This window comes from Triturus cristatus, chromosome 2_2, assembly GCF_964204655.1.
Source record: "Triturus cristatus chromosome 2_2, aTriCri1.1, whole genome shotgun sequence".
NCBI lineage: Eukaryota > Metazoa > Chordata > Amphibia > Caudata > Salamandridae > Triturus > Triturus cristatus.
Window position 1 is genome coordinate 118,748,577 of NC_140582.1, and position 17,593 is coordinate 118,766,169.

The window sequence follows — 17,593 nt, forward strand, 5'->3', positions numbered from 1 at the left end:
GCAGCTGGCATGCTTGAATTCACAATGAATTGTATGTAGGCTTCAGCTGTCTCAGATGGGTTACCAGATCATTGCTACGGTACTCTTGAGAAACAGTCAGCAGGATTTCGATCTTTTCCAGGATGATGTACAATGGTATAGTTGTATTCTTGTAATCTCAATTCCCAACGTTCAATACAAGGAGGCATCTTGACTTTTGGATTTCCAAATATTGTCAACAAGGCCTGAGGATCAGTCACTACTGTGAAAAGATTTCCATTTAAAAACATGTGGAAGTATTCACAAGCCTACACCACTGGCACACTCTCTTTCTCAGGTTGTGAATAAGCACGTTCAGTTTGGGACAAGCATTTACTGGCATAAGCTATAATACATCGTTGTGCATTTGGCTATCCATTGTGTTGTGAAAGTATTGCACCTAACCCAACAGGGCCAGCATCTTCTACAACCTCTGAATGCAGCATCGATCAAAGTAGGGCATTTCAAAGGGGTTCCCAATGGCTTGTTTGATTCTCTGGAAACTCTGCTCGCATTCATGTGACCAATGAAACAACAATTTTTTTCATTAGTTCTCTCAGTGGAACACTGACCGTAGCAAAATCTTGTATATATCTAGAACAGTAAGTTGCCATGCCAAGGAATGAACGTAACATGAAAATGTCTTGCAGGGCAGTGGCAGTAGACATAGCTTGCACTTTAACCAGATCGGGTATCATGCCCCCATCAGAAAAGATATGGCCAAAGAATTTCAACTTTGCTATGTGGAATTCACACTTATCAGCATTTACAGTTAAGCCAGCATCAGCTAGCAAACGACAGACATGCATGTGAGCCTTGTCATTTTTCTTCTGTGTAGCTCTGAAAACTAAGATGTCACTGCTATAATTAAAAACATTCACAACAGGCTGTCTGACACGTCGAATGACATCTTGAAACACTCGGCAGCAGATGACACACCAAAGCTCAGTCACTTGTAACGAAATAGACCAATGTCTGTAGATAAGGTCGTAATGTACGCATAATCTTCTTCCAGTTCAAACTGGTGGTCTCCTTTGTTTAAGTTGAGACGAGAGAAAACCTTTACACCATTCAGTTGGGTTATCATGTCAGCAGGGTGCAGACCAGAATGTTGTTCTCTCTCAGTTGCCTTGACCATCAATGGAACATTGACCTTCCTTGAGGTCTCAATTGTAGTCCTTTATTTTGGTGGAGATCTTTGGAGTAGTTCTGAGCCACCACCCAGCAGCTTTCTTGCTGCTTCGTATACGGACAGCTCCATAAGCACTAACCCTAGTGCTTCTGGGGTTGTGGTGCCGGGCACTGAGGTTGTACAACCCCCTTGATTTGGGTTTTGGTGAGTAACCAATCTCTATTACATTTAAAACACCTGTCATGTCATCGCCTGGCAGCGCTTCCTATCGTAGATTTAGTTGGTTCTTGGCTTTTTCTTTGCTTTTGTACTTTCAGGCTTAATGGTATCTGCCTTTAGCATTATCACTCTGTATTATGTATTGTATTATGTTGTGTAGCAGTGCAGTACTTTTACTTGCAGCCTTCTCATTCAGTTATCGGCCATCACCATATGCACGTCTCACCAAAGGCTCCGTTATCTTCAATGCTTATATAGGCTGAGATTGCGCTGATGTCGATTCTGCAATTCGACTGCGGCACACGTTGCACGCATGAGCGGCTTGCTTGACCACGGCAAACTCTCAGGGAGGGCACTGTCAATCTTCGGGTTACTTATCCCTTACTCGTTGCCTGTTGTAGCATTCTTCCCAGCCAGGGCACTTGCAAGTGACTGCACCACACACGGAGGATTGTGTTACATGCCTTTATTCATCAGCGTGTAAACGCGAACTCAAAATCCTAAACCTGTCTTCTCATCCCAACATTCGAATGTTCACATAATCAATCTACGCAGTCCACCGGGAGTCAAAAGGGTTCAGTCACTTCTAACTCATAAGACACTACAATACGTTTTATCAATTAATATCACTGTTCCATCTCCCAGGCCATGAAGGGGATGCCTAAGATGGCTTTAGTCAGCCGTCATGATGATCACCTGGATTCTTCATCAGTGGCGTCGTCAGTGCCCGCTTGTGTTAATGCAGAGTGAAATCTCTAGGGAGTGATGATTAACAATGCAAAAGCAGTAAAGAATGCAGCTTTGCGTATTTGTTAATGAATTTAGCATTACAGTTTTCTTTGAGAGGGACAGAGGGCTTCAGTGCCCTAATGATCCTTTTCAAGCCCACTTCCATCTTTGTGGTATTTTGCAGGTTGCTTCTTGTCTCAAGTTATTTAACGTTTGTTTTTTCCTTATTTTCACAGCTCCTGACAAATAAAGCATACTTTATCCTGATGGTCTGTGTTGGAGCTGGAATTGGAATAATAACGGCCTTCTCAGCACTTTTGGAGCAGATCCTTTGTGTCATGGGGTACTCAAATGTAAGCCTCTTTGCATAGTGTTTTGTTTAATACTTTTATGTCACCAGGCACACTTACCAAATAAGGTGCTATAGCAGCGTTGAGTATTTAGATGCTTTTACGTTGGTTGTGTCCTGTTTGCGTATTCCACTCAGACTGGTCCAGCCTGGTCTTTATCAAAAATGTGAGCAGGAAGATAGAGTGTAGCTGATAGTCTGCAGGCAGAAGAACCCAACACAAGGGTTCAAAAGCAAGGAAGGTTCTACTACTTAACTACCTGCCAGAGAATAATTTGCCATGATAGAACAAGGGGGATCTCTCTGGCTTCAAAGAGGCCATCTTTACCATTTCCTTAAGACTCCGTAGTCTTACCTATTACAAAGAATCTCTGGGATGTTCTGGACAGAGCCATGCAGTTCACATCTGTTGTCTGGACCCTCTTCAACCCTCCACCTTACATACCAATTGAACGTAGCTGATACTACATGGAACCCAGCATGGCAGCAGCCACCTGTGCTACATACGATTCATACATGCATCTTCTAAGCACACAAAACATGCAGTACACACTTATGACATCCATGTCCCTCGTGGCTGGGTAAAAGACCCGGTGCAAGGGGCTGGCAGAAAACTTTTAAAAGTGTGAGAGGACAATAGACACTTCTCTCTGCCACAGGTGGATAAAAGGCCTGCCTTAGCCACAACTGTCTTTCAGCTAGAGTCTAGTAAAATGACAGTACTCCATTTCATCTCAAGTACGTTAAGAACATATGTACTTTAGCATTTGTAAATACCCAACTTTAAGAGGGTTAGTGTGTACTTAATTGGTAAATCAACAGTTAAGTTAATTTTTAGTAAAGGCTCTGCGCTTATGAAATGCCTACCTGTTTCCGTTTCTTTCAAGGAGTCCCTTTCTCAAGTTTTACTGCTTCAGAGCAAACAACTTCCTTTCCCATATACAAGCGTCTCTCCGAGATCTTGTGTATCGATATTTAGCCTACCCTTCTTCTAATACTCCAACCACATCAACTGTTCTCCAGACCCACCTTTCATGTTCTCTTTTCAATCCCTGCTAAATTGTTTGCTGTAACAAAGATATTGAGAGAAGGGCATTGTCTCACTAAACAAAGCATTCACTTTTATTTGCATTGTAAAAAACTTAATTAAACTGCTGGATACTCTGACATGGCTGCCATGCCTGCTTTCTTATTCTCTGAAGGATAGGGCATACTTTAAAAATAAAAAAAATGGCATTCAGCGAATAGCATCAGAAGGAGCTTGCCAATGGTCTCCTGTATCATTGTTTGCTCCCCTTGATGCCAAAAGCCCACATTCACAAAGCGGAAGCTATCCTCCTTTATGATAACGGGATACCATCCCTAGTCCAGGGTTGGTATCTGATCCAAGGTTTTCGACTGCAATAGTTGTCGCAAATGATTGATTCTTTTACACTGAGGCTTGCATGGAGGACTTGGACGTACCTTTCAAGATCTCTACTCCTTATGCGCAGTCGTTCGCAAATAGTATTTTGTGAGCCGTAAAGTCATTTCTGGATTGCATTTCATTTTGCATTTTTGCACTTGCAAAGCCAGGGGTTTTACGAATTGTAGACGTTAAGACTACATTAATACATAGTACTTCGGGTGCAAGTATATCGTTATTAGTCTTATCATAGTAAAATATATAGTTTACTAAACTATAGTTGTGTAGAATGTCGTTTTCGATGATATTTTTGTTAGTTATGGCAGTTGTGAAATTTTTATGTATTTCAGTTTAAAATAGTTTGATTTTATGTATATTTATTGCAAAAACATTTTTTAATAGTTATTGTATATAATTCTAAAATGTATTTTTTTTTTCCTAACAATATATTTTTAGTAACATTTTTATTAGTAGAATGTTGGGTTTATGGGGAAAAAGGGTAGGGAGATTTTTGTTATTTTAAATATATATTTTAGGATTTTATTAGCAATAGTAAAAAATTGATTTTTTAAATTTTAAGTACATATGCAAAGGGAAAACATTTTCAAAATGGTTTATGGTGGGGTGGGAATAGTGTCCAGAGTCTGCGGTTTGCCAACCCAAGTCGTGGGGCTTTAGTTTTAAGTTTGAACTTTAGGGGTTATTTTATTTTCATAACTGTGTTTATTTTACTTACTTTAAAAGTGCCTTTGTCCAGGTTTACGAAAATTGAGTTGAATTTCTCAGTGTGAAGTGCTTAGTTTATGCTGAAGTGCTTTTTTTGTATCTAAGTATTAATATATATAAGAAAAGAGAGAGTATCATAATGTATTTTTAGATTTGAGTTTTAAAATTATGTTAGGTTATATTAAGTATATTTAATTTTGGTTAATAATAACCATCCACAATTAAAATCCTCACACGTACAACCCCTCCCCAGAGTCAACCCACAGAACAAAGCCATCTATCCCCATTGCATGCATGCCCACATAAGGCACCAAAATAAATTTCCCTGGATTCTACGCATCACACTGATATGATTGTGTTAAAAATAATAAAACCCAAATATGCCATTAGTGTCCTCTTACACAACATAAATAAAATACATATAATAGTGTCCAGCATATTATAAAATGCAGTCTCAGCATAAAATGTTCTGTACTACAAATCCAGATATATATGATTCCCCTTGTCTAGTTCCTTTCCAATATAAGCTGGTCAAATTGATTCATCACTTTAGGGAAACGAATGGATACCATTGTAAAATCACCTCTCAAGCTAAAAGTTATTGCCTGGTGACATGTCTTTATTCCGAATGGAAGAAATACTGGTTGCAGCCAATATCTCTGTTCGGGTAAGATACATGGGCAGGCAAAATAAATGCAGCACAGCCTCTTGCAAATACAGTCTGCAACTGTTCGATGATGGTGCGTCCATCCATTTTGTTAACAGGCCCAGTGAAGCAAAAAACAAACAAATCCGAACTGCATTAACCTTATTATTATTTTTTTTAAACAATTGTAACTTTTTGCTAGATATTTTTGGAGCTGAAGACGCTTCTGTGAATTCATGGTCATCCAACTATGGCTTCTGAAGATTTCCTTGTCTCTGAGAAATTAATAACATTTTGACTGCTTGTTTACGATCAGTTAAATAAACTGCTATATACTTGTTCTTGGAACCTATTGTTATCTACTTTGAGATCCTTCAAGGCAGAAGTCAACTCTGTCATCCTGGGGTTTCGTGATTTCCCACACTGCATCTCTTTCCAGGGCCGGCTTTAGCGCTGGTGGCGCCTGGTGCGACATTCCCTTTTGGTGCCCCCACATCCCATGAACGCCTCCTCGGATTCTCTCATTACCACCTGCAAAAGTCCCCCTCATCTCTCCGATCATAAGATATTGCTAAGCACAGCGTCTCCTGAGGTCACAGCCCCCCTCCACAGGTCAGTGCCCAGTGCGGCTGCACCAGTTGCACTGCCCTAAAGCCGGCCCTGGAAAGAGATGCAGTGTGGGAAATCATGAAACCCCCCGGATGACAGGGTTGACTTCTCCTTTCATATGCATGTTTAAAGCATACCTGCCTCAGCATTGACCAGGCAGTAAGAAAATACTCCGTGTGTTTGAGTCGCCAGTTTGTAGCCTGGAGTGTCGCCTAGCTCGCCAGGGCCTTATCACTGACTACAACTCCTGGTCTTGGGACCGCCTTTTATTAGACAGGTTTGACTCGTAGCAGGTCAATTTTGGAAAGCTTATCCCTGCATAGAATAAATCTGGACCACCCCCCCCCCCCCCCTCCACATTTGTTTAGCCCTTTTCTTCCATCTGGCTTTAACTGCTCGCCCAACTATGGCTCCTAACTCCATAAGAAAACCTGACATCAAACTAGAGCCGGTCAGCCTAAAGGCTTATACAAGTAAGAACCCTTGCAGTCTAACAAAAATGCATCTAAGAGCTTAAAACACAGACTCCTCAAATCTCACCTAGAAACTCTAATATCTGACCCATACTTCTGTTCGCATATGCCTGGGGAGTTGACTGTACAGTCACAAGGAGAAGCCCCAGAGCCAGAATTGTAATGTCCCAGGCAGTACAAAAACTAGGAAAATCACCTAAAGCTGGTATTTTTTTTTCATCTTCTCTGTAAAACCTAAATCAGCATATACAAGAAATATAATTCATTTAAAAAATGTATCCTAGTCGCCTTAATGAGTCATGACTAATAGTTAAAGTAAACAAAGACAACAACGCCACGTTAAAAATGAATACGGAAAATTTTATATGAATCCCAATTTAAGTATCATGCCTGGGCCTTTGCAGAATCGAATCTTAAAACATGAACAAACGGCCGGTGTTTTCTCTAGGAAAGGTGGCATTCCTCTCGGTTACTTTCGCAGCATAAATCTGTTTAAGGTTCACATATTTGTATGCTCCTGCCATCTAGTGGCCAGTCAAGATTAGTTTAAAAGATAGACGAAATAGCCTGCAACATATTTTAATAGACTAAACTTACACCTTTTCTATTTATTCACCAAGATGAATCGTAAAAGCTTCCTCGCTAAAATGTTCTTAACTTGAGAAAATGGCAATCTTTGACAACTTACCGTAAATTGCGTTTGTGGCATGTGGAGTTTAGGAGCACCAATGTGCTTTACGACCCGCAGGGAGAATGGGAAGCGACATAAAAATACAATTTCCTACTCGTCCACATCATTGCTCCAGTCGTTACTCAGTGAGGATCAGTGCCGGAAAGAAGGGGGGATCCCGCTCGTCACGCCTGTTATTTCTGTACTGGATGTGAGATCAGGCCGATCCAGGGAAACATGCTGAAGTTTTCCAGGTGTCATTTTCAGACACCAAGACATTATTCACGTCTTCATTTGTTCGTAGTAGCAACGTGCTGGCATGAGGGAACTTTCTTACATCAAGATCCAGCCAGGTCAAAAAAGAAAGGCCTGATTTAGAGGGCCATCAGCCCTTCTTTTCTTCAAGTATCATTCTGGTTGGGAGCCATCTGGTGCCTAACACCTAGACGCCAATGTAATGGAAGGAAACCAAGACGCATAGCGTATAACTTCATAAGTACTTTAGAGAAACTATTAGACCTTCTCCTTTTTGCAGAGTTATCCCCAAACCTTTTGCCTTCTTCCTATGTTTTCTGACCTGTGTTTATTGGTTTTAGGTCTCTGGGCACTTTTCTACTGCTGACCAGTGCTAAAGTGCAAGTGCTTCTTGCTGACCAGTGCTAAAGTGCAAGTGCTCCTTGTGTATATTGTATTGCTGATTGGTTTATCCATGATTGTCATTTGATTTACTAGTAAGTCCCTAGTAAAGTGGGCCTGCAGCACTGATTGTGCCACCCACATGAGTAGCCCTGTGAACATGTCTCAGACCTGCCACTGCAGTGTGTGTGTATAGTGCAGTTTTAAACTGTCATGTCAACCTGGCAAATGCACCCACTTGCCAGGCCCAAACCTTATCTCTTACTACATATAAGTCACCCCTAAGGTAGGCCCAAGGCAGCCCAATGGAAAGGTTTGAGTGTATTTAAAAGGCAGGAAATGTATTGGTGCCCTCCCCTGGGAGTAAGAAACCGACGTACCGCTTTGCTTTTCCGGTGCCTCACCTTCCCTGCGCCTCACACCGTCTTTGAATTTTAACACCTCCAAGGTACTTTGTGCTAAAAGTGACGCATCCATAGATTCCTATGGACTACATTTGCTTAACCTCTGAAAAGTGATATCTTTGCTTGTGTATGTTGGTATTTTGTCGTTTTGGTCTTTTTTTATTCAGATATATATTGCCTATTTTCCCGAACTGATGTGGACTCATTTTGTAGCATTTTCTCTGTGTTACTGTGTGTGTATGTACAAATGCTGCACACATTGCCACTGAGATAAGGCTGGCTGCTCGTGCCAAGCTACCAAGGGGGTGAGCAGGGGTTATCTTAGCTGTGTCACTTCCTTACCCTGACTATAGTGAGGGTCCCTACTTGGACAGGGTGCAAACCTCTGCCAACTGGAGACCCCATTTCTAACAGAAACTATAACTGTAAGAGTAATGTTAGATTATGGATGTAATGTGGCTGTACTGTAAGAATGAACGACTTTCTGTGTGTATTGGTAATTACACTAAGAATTTAAATGGCACATACTAATTTATTTTACAATTAGTTCTTTTATAGCACTGCTCATCCAAGTGTAGTGTGTCAGAGCACTTTACACACGGAGACACAATAAACCAAACAAGTGTGTAAATCAATCTACAGGAAATGTTATATAAGACAAAGAGCGTAATAAAGGTGTAGGAATCACATATCATCCATACTTGTAGACATTATATTTTAAGAGTGAATGGTTGGGAGAAACAGAAAGTCAGGATATAAAAAATGTAATATAGTGATTGTGGTTGTCTGTATTAACACGACTTTAATACTTCAAGAAGGAACCCTTCTTAGTGATCTTGGAATAACAATAGATTGAGAAAAACAATAAACATCCAAACCCATGACTTCATTTGCACTCAGCTCCTTCATGCCTGTAAATAGATAACTGTGCTGTATTAGAAGTATTGCAACTTTCGACCCCATAGGTGTTATATGATCTCAGTATCTAAAGCAGTAGTCTACTAACCTATCTAAATAAAAAAAAAACATCTGTGATCTATCTACATGTCACACAATGTGCTTTGCAGCAGGCACATTAACCCTTTATGTTATGTTATGAGTCCACCACAGAGGTTTGAGAGCCCTGAGAGGCATAAGGCCTGGGTCTCATCCCTTCCTACTGTCAGTGGCCACTGTGGCATTTTGCTGTCTGTCTGTTGGGACACACCTGTGAGCAAGTTAAGGTTAGGTGCTGCACAGGTGGTGTCCACAGGTGAGGAGAAGGGTTCCCCATGGGTTAGCTTGGTGGGCCCTGAGAGTATGGACAGAGGGATTCCAATAGGTTCAGATTGGCGTAGAACTGGAGTCTGCCCCTGCAGTTGCGGGCCCAGTCCAGGTTCTATCGCCCAAAGCAGGGAAGCCCATGAAGGTAGTGATTGGTCTACCCTGTGTTTTGCCTGGAAGGGGGTTGTCTTGAACTTGGCCCTTTTTGCAGGGGTCATCCCTGAACTTTTTTCCTTCCTCCTATATCTTTTCTGACCTGTTGTTGGCTGTTTTATGACCCTGGGCACTTTACCACTGCTAATCAGTGCTAAAGTGCATATGCTCTCCCTATTGTAAATTAATGTATTGATTAGTGATTCCATGATTGACTGATTTGGTTTACTTGTCAGACCCTAGTATAGTGCACTGAGAGTGCCCAGGGCTTGTAAATCCAAATGCTGCTGGTGGGCTTGCAGTACTGGTTGTGCCACCCACAGAAGCAGCCTGTAAAAGGGTGTCTAAGGCCTGCCATTGCAGAGCCTGCATGCAGTCTGGTACTCTCATGCTGACTGGGCACGTGCACCCACTTGCCAGTCCCTAAACCTTCCCTTTTCTTCATATCAGACACCCCTATGGTAGGCCAAAGGGCAGGGTGCATTGTAAGTATAAGGTAGGACATGCCCTGATGTGTGTGGCATGTCCTAATAGTGAATTACAGCCATTTTCGTTTTTCACTATTGCAAGGCTACCTGTTCTCCGTATGCCAGAATGGGCTGTTAGATTATTACTTGTTTATAATCTTAACTGACTCAGAGAACATGGTAGAAATTGGAGTTTAGTATGTCTGAACTCAGAATGATAAAATACACCTTTTAGTGAAGGTGGTTTTAATATTCTGTGTTTGAAAATACCACTTTTAGAAAGTAGGTATTTTCTTGCCTAACCTTTCAAGCCTGCTTCTGCTAGGTTGTGTATTCCTTTGTCTGGTTTCTATGAGTGACAGGGCTGGGGAATTCCAGAAGACAGGGTGAGTCCGCCCAGTGGTGAATAGAGACATCTGCATCTAGATGGGAGGGAGGAGTTGCACCTGGGACCTGAATAGGACAGTGCCTGCCCCCCACAGTGCTGGCTCCACCCCCTGTGGACCGGCTGATGTCTCTGCCCTGCACAGTAAATGAAGAGAAGGAATCTTGTCAACAAAATGCTCCAGGGCTGTACTTGCCTTCCACAATGCTGGCTCCACCTCCTGTGGGGCGTCTGATGTTTCTGCCCTACACTGTGAAAGGAAAGGAGAAGTCTTGTAAACAGAGTGCTCAGGAACTGGTTTGGACCAGGCAAAGGCCCCTCTCCCCTCAGAGAACAATGGATTTTGGGCTATAAGTAGTGGGACCCTGATCCTAAGAATTTAGATCACTTTTGGAACAAGAAGAAACCTTTACTGAGGAGCAAAACCTGAAGAAACTGAGGAGAGACTATCCCTAAGCTGAAGTGCTGCTTGGGGGATTGGCCTGCAGTGGTTTGCCTGACTGCCAAAGGAAGGAGAAGAGACTTTGTGTGCTTATTTCAACCTGTAAGGATCTCCAAGGGCTTGGAAAAAAGCTTGCCTCCTGCTGAAGTCTCAGGGACAATAGACTTCAAACCCCAGCTCCCCAGAGTTCTGTGGAAGTGCCTGCTGCTGTTTTGGGCCTTCTGAGGGACTGCGTGTCGCAAGGAGCTGGAAGCGCGACTCAACAAAGCCGAAGCGTGTCGCCGTCGCTGCTGCTGCCGTCGCACTTCTGAACAAGGGTGTCGCCGCTGGAGTTGTCGCACTGCACCGCATCGAGAGAAGCGTCTCGCAATGAAGGGGAAGCATGTCGCCGTCGCTGCTGCCTTCCGTTCCACTTCTGAACAAGCGTGTCACCACTGGAGTTGTCGCACTGCACCGCATCGAGAGAAGGGTCTCGCAATGAGGAAGAAGCGTGTTGCCGTCGCTGTTGCTGCCGTCGCACTTCTGAACAAGGGTGTCGCCGCTGGAACTGTCGCATTGCACCGCATCGAGGAAAGCGCCTCGCATCCCGAAAGAAGTGCGCCGCCGCCGGAGCTGCTGCTGTCGCATTTCGGAACAAGGATGTCGCCACTGTAGTCGCATTGTGCGGAAGCTTGACGCAAACTGGGAGAAGAGTGTCGCAGCTGAAGCTGTTGCCGTCGTTGTTTACTAGATACTATTGGTAATGCAAACTGAAATCACAGGGGTATATTCACAAGAACGTGTGATAACTACCGCAAGAATAGCGTAACGCAACTTTCAATATCGCAGCCCATTGCGGGAAAATAACCCTGTGTCAAGATGGAGTTCTCAAGGCGGTAGCATGCGATAGACACCAGATAACGCGTCAAATGTCAGCGTCAAAATCAACGCCACACCGCAAAAATGCGAAACGCAAAAATTCATGTGATGAGGCCAATCGCGGTACAAAAAGTAGCGAAAACCAGCCACAGGCCTGCGAATTCCACGTGTCTTGCGGGAAAATGCACCACAAAAACCACAGAAACAACACACCAGAAACAAGCCTAAGCATGGAGCAACATGGATGCACCCTGACCCAGCGCAGAGGACAATGCGAACCCCACAACCCCCACAGACCACCAGCAAGGAACAACAGGCTCGGGGAAGGCCAAGGAGAAAAGGAAGAGGAAGACGGGGTGCAGACCACAGGAAAACAAAACCAGTGTCACGGAGGTGACAGATTACTACCAGCAACTGACCCACAAGCAGCTGGAGTGTCGAGGATGCCAACGAAGGAGGCTATGAGGCGCCGGCAGGACGTGACAACCTAAACCAGGTACAAACCCGCTGCCAACAGGAAGGCAGTAACGGCGACAGGAGGTGGCAGTCCAGCACCACAGGAGGAACTGGAGGAAACCAAGGCCACAGTCATCAGTGTGGAGACAGTGCAAGGAGTAGGGAGTACGGACACAGCTCGAGAGGACCTGACAACATCAACATGGAAAGTAACGGACAGGGACTGGGTGGATGGGGGAGATGGGCACAATGACACACATGCACAACGAGGTGTAGCACACTGCACACCCACAATTACCCAGGATCATGTCCCTCATCCCCTTGGCACACTGCAGCACACACACATAGCAAGAACAGCACACCCACATCGACGACAACATGGTACAATGCGCATAGCGACACTGCAGAACAGAGGACACAACTGGCTCCGCACATGCACAGAAACATACCTACTACATCTGACAGCAGGAAACTGTGAAATGGAAATGTACGCGTACGACCTCACATCCGTCATGTAGTCCAAATCTACACTGTCCTGCAGAAGAATCCAGCACCTCACAAACAGTCACAATGTACATTGACATACAGACTGCATGTAAACCAGAACAATGCACCAACATACATGTCAACACAAAGTCAACATGCATCTACCCTTCACATTGCAGAGGGGCACACAACACCTCCACCAGTGCACAGAAGACAACACATCTGTGATGCCGGAGAGGACCACCACACCGTCGACACCAACGCCATACAACAGCCCATGGATATCCCACGCAACCCACCACCAGGACCAGGGTAGACAAGCTACTCAGAGGAGAACACAACTCCTGCAACAGACCACACAGCAGGAAAGTCCTGCAAGCACAGCTGGCGCACGACACTTCACCCACCCACACATGACACCCCAATGCCATGTGTCAGCACGCCAAATGGAGGTGGCCCAACAGGTGGGGCTGGCTGCCGAACCCATGGAAGGCGAACTAGAACACATACGTTGGTGTCTATCACCCTCAGGGACCACCCACACCCCTCAAAGAAGACCCACACTGCCATAGAGACACATGCAGATGCACATTCACAGTACAGAACCATGCCCAGGGGCGCACATATAGCAGTCACACACCCACGTTGGCGCGGCGTACGACGGCCCTGGCCACTCCCCTTACAAATTGAGTGGGTGACGACAAAGCTACATGTCCAAGCTCCAACCCGCTGCCTGCGGTGTCATGTCTGCATCTGATGTACACAGCATAATGTATTGTCCTAGGTCCCAGGGCCCTCATGCATACAACGAAACCACAGGGACACACGTAGACATTATGTTGTACTGGCTACGGGCACATGCGCCCGCCCCCTTTATTGGCAGGGCCACATGTACAGTGACGCCTGTGCTGGATGTGTGTGGGTGAGTGCAAGGCAGCCCGCACGGAGTGCTTGGTGCTGGCAACCATGCGAACAGTGGACAACAGTGCAACGGAAACTGAAAACATCTGCATGACGGAGTCAACTGCCGAGCAACATGGGGGAACCGGTGAAAGTCCTGAGGTAACACAACATGCAAACAGCAGTGTCCTTGAGTTGCTGTGCACTGAGGTAGGGGCACTACAGCTGAGCGCACCCATGTGAAGGAAAAGCCTTGAATTGTGTATCTTTGAGGCATTCCTGATGCAGATGCAGTCGGGTGTGTTAGACCTGCATCATCTTCCTCATCAGCGTCCAACGCTCCCACACTGCTTGAGGTGACATTGCTGCAAAACCTCTCAACAACACAAAACTCAATCAGTAACGTACAATGGCTTGCTGTGCACTGAGTCAGTGGCACCTGGCGTGCCAAGCAGGGTATCCGACTGATGACGGCATCCACGACAGGTGTGAGCAACTCCGTAAGTCTGTCAGGACTACCTTTTCCACTCTGGCAGATTGTGGTTGGAGCTGGTCCTTGCGGTGGTAGCGTGTGCATCCTGCGGTGATGCAACGTCCGGGCCGGTCAGGCCTCGATTTGATGTGTGAGCTCTGGTGGCCTGCAGTTGAGGACAGAGGCAGCGGACTGAGCAGGGCCACAGACACATGACCCTCAGGCCATCGCCTCAGAGGCCATCCAGTATCTCAGAAGAAGGGGTCCCGGACCTGACCAGCACAGAGTTAGTGGCCCTGGATGCACAGCGGCCAGCACAGGCATCCTGCCACTGGACGGTGATTTGCGATGCACTAAGGTAGGTCCATGCGCAGTGGGCGGGTCCTCATCGATGTCCAAGGTGAATGTGGCGTAGGCTTGCGGGGGACAGAGGAAGTTGTGCTCCAGGGCATGATGCGGAAGGTCTGATGTCATCAGGCAGCAGCAAATGGAGGAGTGGAAAGCGCCAGCCTCGTTTTCACCACCAATTCGGTATAAGCTACATGAGGATGAAAACAGCCCCTAGTCCATAGACTCAGACGCCACCAATGTATGACCAGAGAGTGTCCATGAATGTCGGGTAACAGACTTATTGGCACAGGTGCTGAGCGGGGATGCAGTCTGCGATGATGCCGGTACACTGACATGAACTCCACCATTGCCAAATCAAGACTGTGACCTACTGGACCGCAGTGTGGACAGGAGGCAACGGTCAGCAGTGGCCCACAACCATGTGTCGTTGGCTGGCGAAGCACAGAGTTAGTGACACCAGGGCAGTTGTCGGTAGTGTTCGATCACCTCCGTAACGATGATCCTGTTCCCTCCGGACTGCAACGCGTCATCCTCTTACGCCTCTCCGTGCGTGCGTTGACATGTATTCTGCCTTTTGAATCACCGATGTTCAGTTCCAAATCTGTGACCCACTCGTGTGCAGCGTAGGCCGAGGGCAGTAGCCCTTGTAGGCCCACAAGCACGTTTGGTTGTGATGCCATGAACAGACTTGTTGGCACCACATCGAAGGGGGTATAGTGACTTCTCCTATGCCTTAAATGGTGTTCACTGCCATGGTGTAATCAAGACTCAGTTCCAAATGTGTGACCTACCTGACCGTGGTGTAGGCCTGAGGCAGCGGTCATCACGACCCATTCACCGAGTGTCGCCGTCATAGGTTGGATGGCCCCACCGGCCTGCCTAGTTCAGGTTCAGTGGCACCACGTGTTCAGACACGTCCATGTATGTGACTCGGTTTTTGTCCGGACTGAGCCGCATCTTCCTCTTACTCCTCTCCGTGCGACCAGTGGTCTGTACTCTGCCATTCGTGATTTGCGCCTAAGTGCTGGATGTGGGACCTACTGGTCCGCAGGGTAGTCCTGGTCCCTCATCCGCATATCGCCGGCTGGCATTGAACAGGGTTAGTGGCACCATGTGTCGCAAGAAGCACATATGGAACTATGCATCACTGATCAGGTGGGGCCTCATGCTGTTGCCGATGGCCCGGATTTGGAGTCACTGCCATTCATGACTCAGGACACAGTTTCACATATGGGACCTACTGGCCCGAAGAGTACGCCTGAGGTGGCAATAGAGTATGTCAACTAAAAAAAGAGTAAAGCAGGCCTGTGTCGTGGAGGAGGCAGTGATGGTCTGAGGAGGCTGCCAAGGTCGCAGGACTCGGGCCTGGAGCTTGTGCCTGAACATGGTGGGCCCTCCTTGACACACGCCGGTGTCGGCAGGTGATCAGTGAGGCCTGGCTGCACTAGGGCGGGCCTGACGGGTTTGTGGTCCAGCGTCCCGGGGTCCGGCAGGCGCACAACATCACAGGCAACTCCGCTCAAGAGGACGGCGTCGGCCTCGTGGTGGGGTGAGAGGCACTGCCCTGGCAGAGACATTGGGCTTTCCAGAAGAGGACCATGCCCAGGGCTACGTGCTTCTTATTCACCCCCCTTCGCTGGCGTGGTGTACGCCGGGCCATCCCACTCCAGTCACGCTTAGTGAGGGGCGTAACAGGCAAGATTTCCGCGAGGTCCCCCACTGGCTGTGGTGACATGGTTGCGTCCACTGTCCACTACACTCCATACACCAGAGGTGTATGTCGCCATGGATATGGGTGTGTGCTGCATACTGCAGTCTGTCCAGCACATCTCCGCCACTCTTGGCATTGTGTACTTTCCCAATCATGGTACTACTGCATCCTTCACACATGCCTGTTTGCCACCTCTCCTCACATCCGGCTGTTGTGTGGCTGAGGTGCCATGCCGTTGATGGCGCATTTTCACGGCTTGGCCAGGTAACCATCTGGTGGGTGGGCATGTTGTTGTGCATGTTGTTTGTGATTTTGTGACATGTGCATTGCCAGAGTTGTGATTTGCATGGTTGTGGAGTTGAGGTGAGTGGGGTGTTCATTTGGAACTTGCCAAGGGGCTGTATATTTCCCTTGTTGCCATCCTGGGTACGCTGGTTGATGATGGACGGTCGGAGGATGAATGAATCATGCACACTGGTTGTGTATTTGAAGGCGACATTGTTGGAGGTTCCACGGTGTTCTGTTGTTACCTGCACATTGGGGTGGGACGTGTGCTTTCTGTTGCGGTGATTGTTTGCTGTGTCACCAGGGGTCACAGGTAGGACATGTGTGCTGTGGGTTGCCACAAACACGTGCGTACATCCTGCTATGGCGTATGGTCCTTGCTTGGTCTCCAGCGTGACCTGCACATTGTGTTGGACCTATGGGGACTGGGGTACCAGGGTGATGGTGATGTCCAGGACAGGTGTGGGGACTTGGATGTGGCTGGCAGTGAGACTCGTCTGACTCTGGCGGGTGTTGGTTGGGGGTGCCAGGGGCCCATAGGTGCAGCCAAGCCAGCAGCTTGGTGTGGGGTGGGATGTTGGTTGTCAGCTGTGTTGGTGCCGTAGGCCTGTTAGGCAATGATGGTCTGGATGCTTGGGATGGTTGTCCCTTTCAGCCTGTGGTGGACGGTGATATTGTCAGAGGTTGGGTCTGTGTGGCTGGTACGCTTTCTGGGGGTCCGCTGTCTTTGTCTGCACTGTGTCTGTTGGGGTCTGGGTGGGGGGTGTTCCGGGTGTGGGTTGTGGCTCTGGGGTGGTGTCGGTGGGTGTTGTGGCCCTCTTGGATGTCCGGACCACATGATGGGATGATGGGTGGCTCCATGACATCTGTTGCCCTTCCGATGTGGCCCTGGGCTGTGCTCCCTTTTGTGGTGTAAGCTGCCGTCCGACTTTACACCAGGTCAGAGCAGGTGTAGATTTCCTGGTGCTAATGCGCCTTATCGCCTGTTATGTGTTTTTATCGCAGATCTGGCTGGTCGTTGAGAATGTTCAGGTGTGATGTTGTCGCGGCTTTTGGCATGGGAACGTCCACTCTGCATCTCATTAGAGATAGTTGCGGTGGGGCCTCTGGGGAGATGGTTTTGCGGCTGCTATCGCGGGTAAACTGGTGCTGTGGGCTGTTAGCACCAGCTTGTGAATGGGGAGGTAAATTTATCACAACTTTGGCTGCGATAAAGTGCAGTTAATTCGGCGATAGCTCCTTGTGAATATGCCCCATAGTGTATTGCACTTCCTGGGAGCAATCACCCTAATTATAGAGTATTTGAATTGATCAAACCTGAATACGTTTGATCAATTTATACATAAGG

General features: G+C 46.8%; 1 protein-coding gene across 1 annotated transcript in view; it reads left to right on the plus strand.

The window, feature by feature from the left end:
* Positions 1–17,593, plus strand: part of SLC49A3 (solute carrier family 49 member 3) — a 270,078-nt gene that overhangs the window by 198,938 nt on the left and 53,547 nt on the right. The window contains exon 6 of the mRNA XM_085641124.1: positions 2,335–2,451. Within this exon, the coding sequence (XP_085497250.1) occupies positions 2,335–2,451 (117 nt within the window). The remainder of the gene's footprint in view (positions 1–2,334; positions 2,452–17,593) is intronic.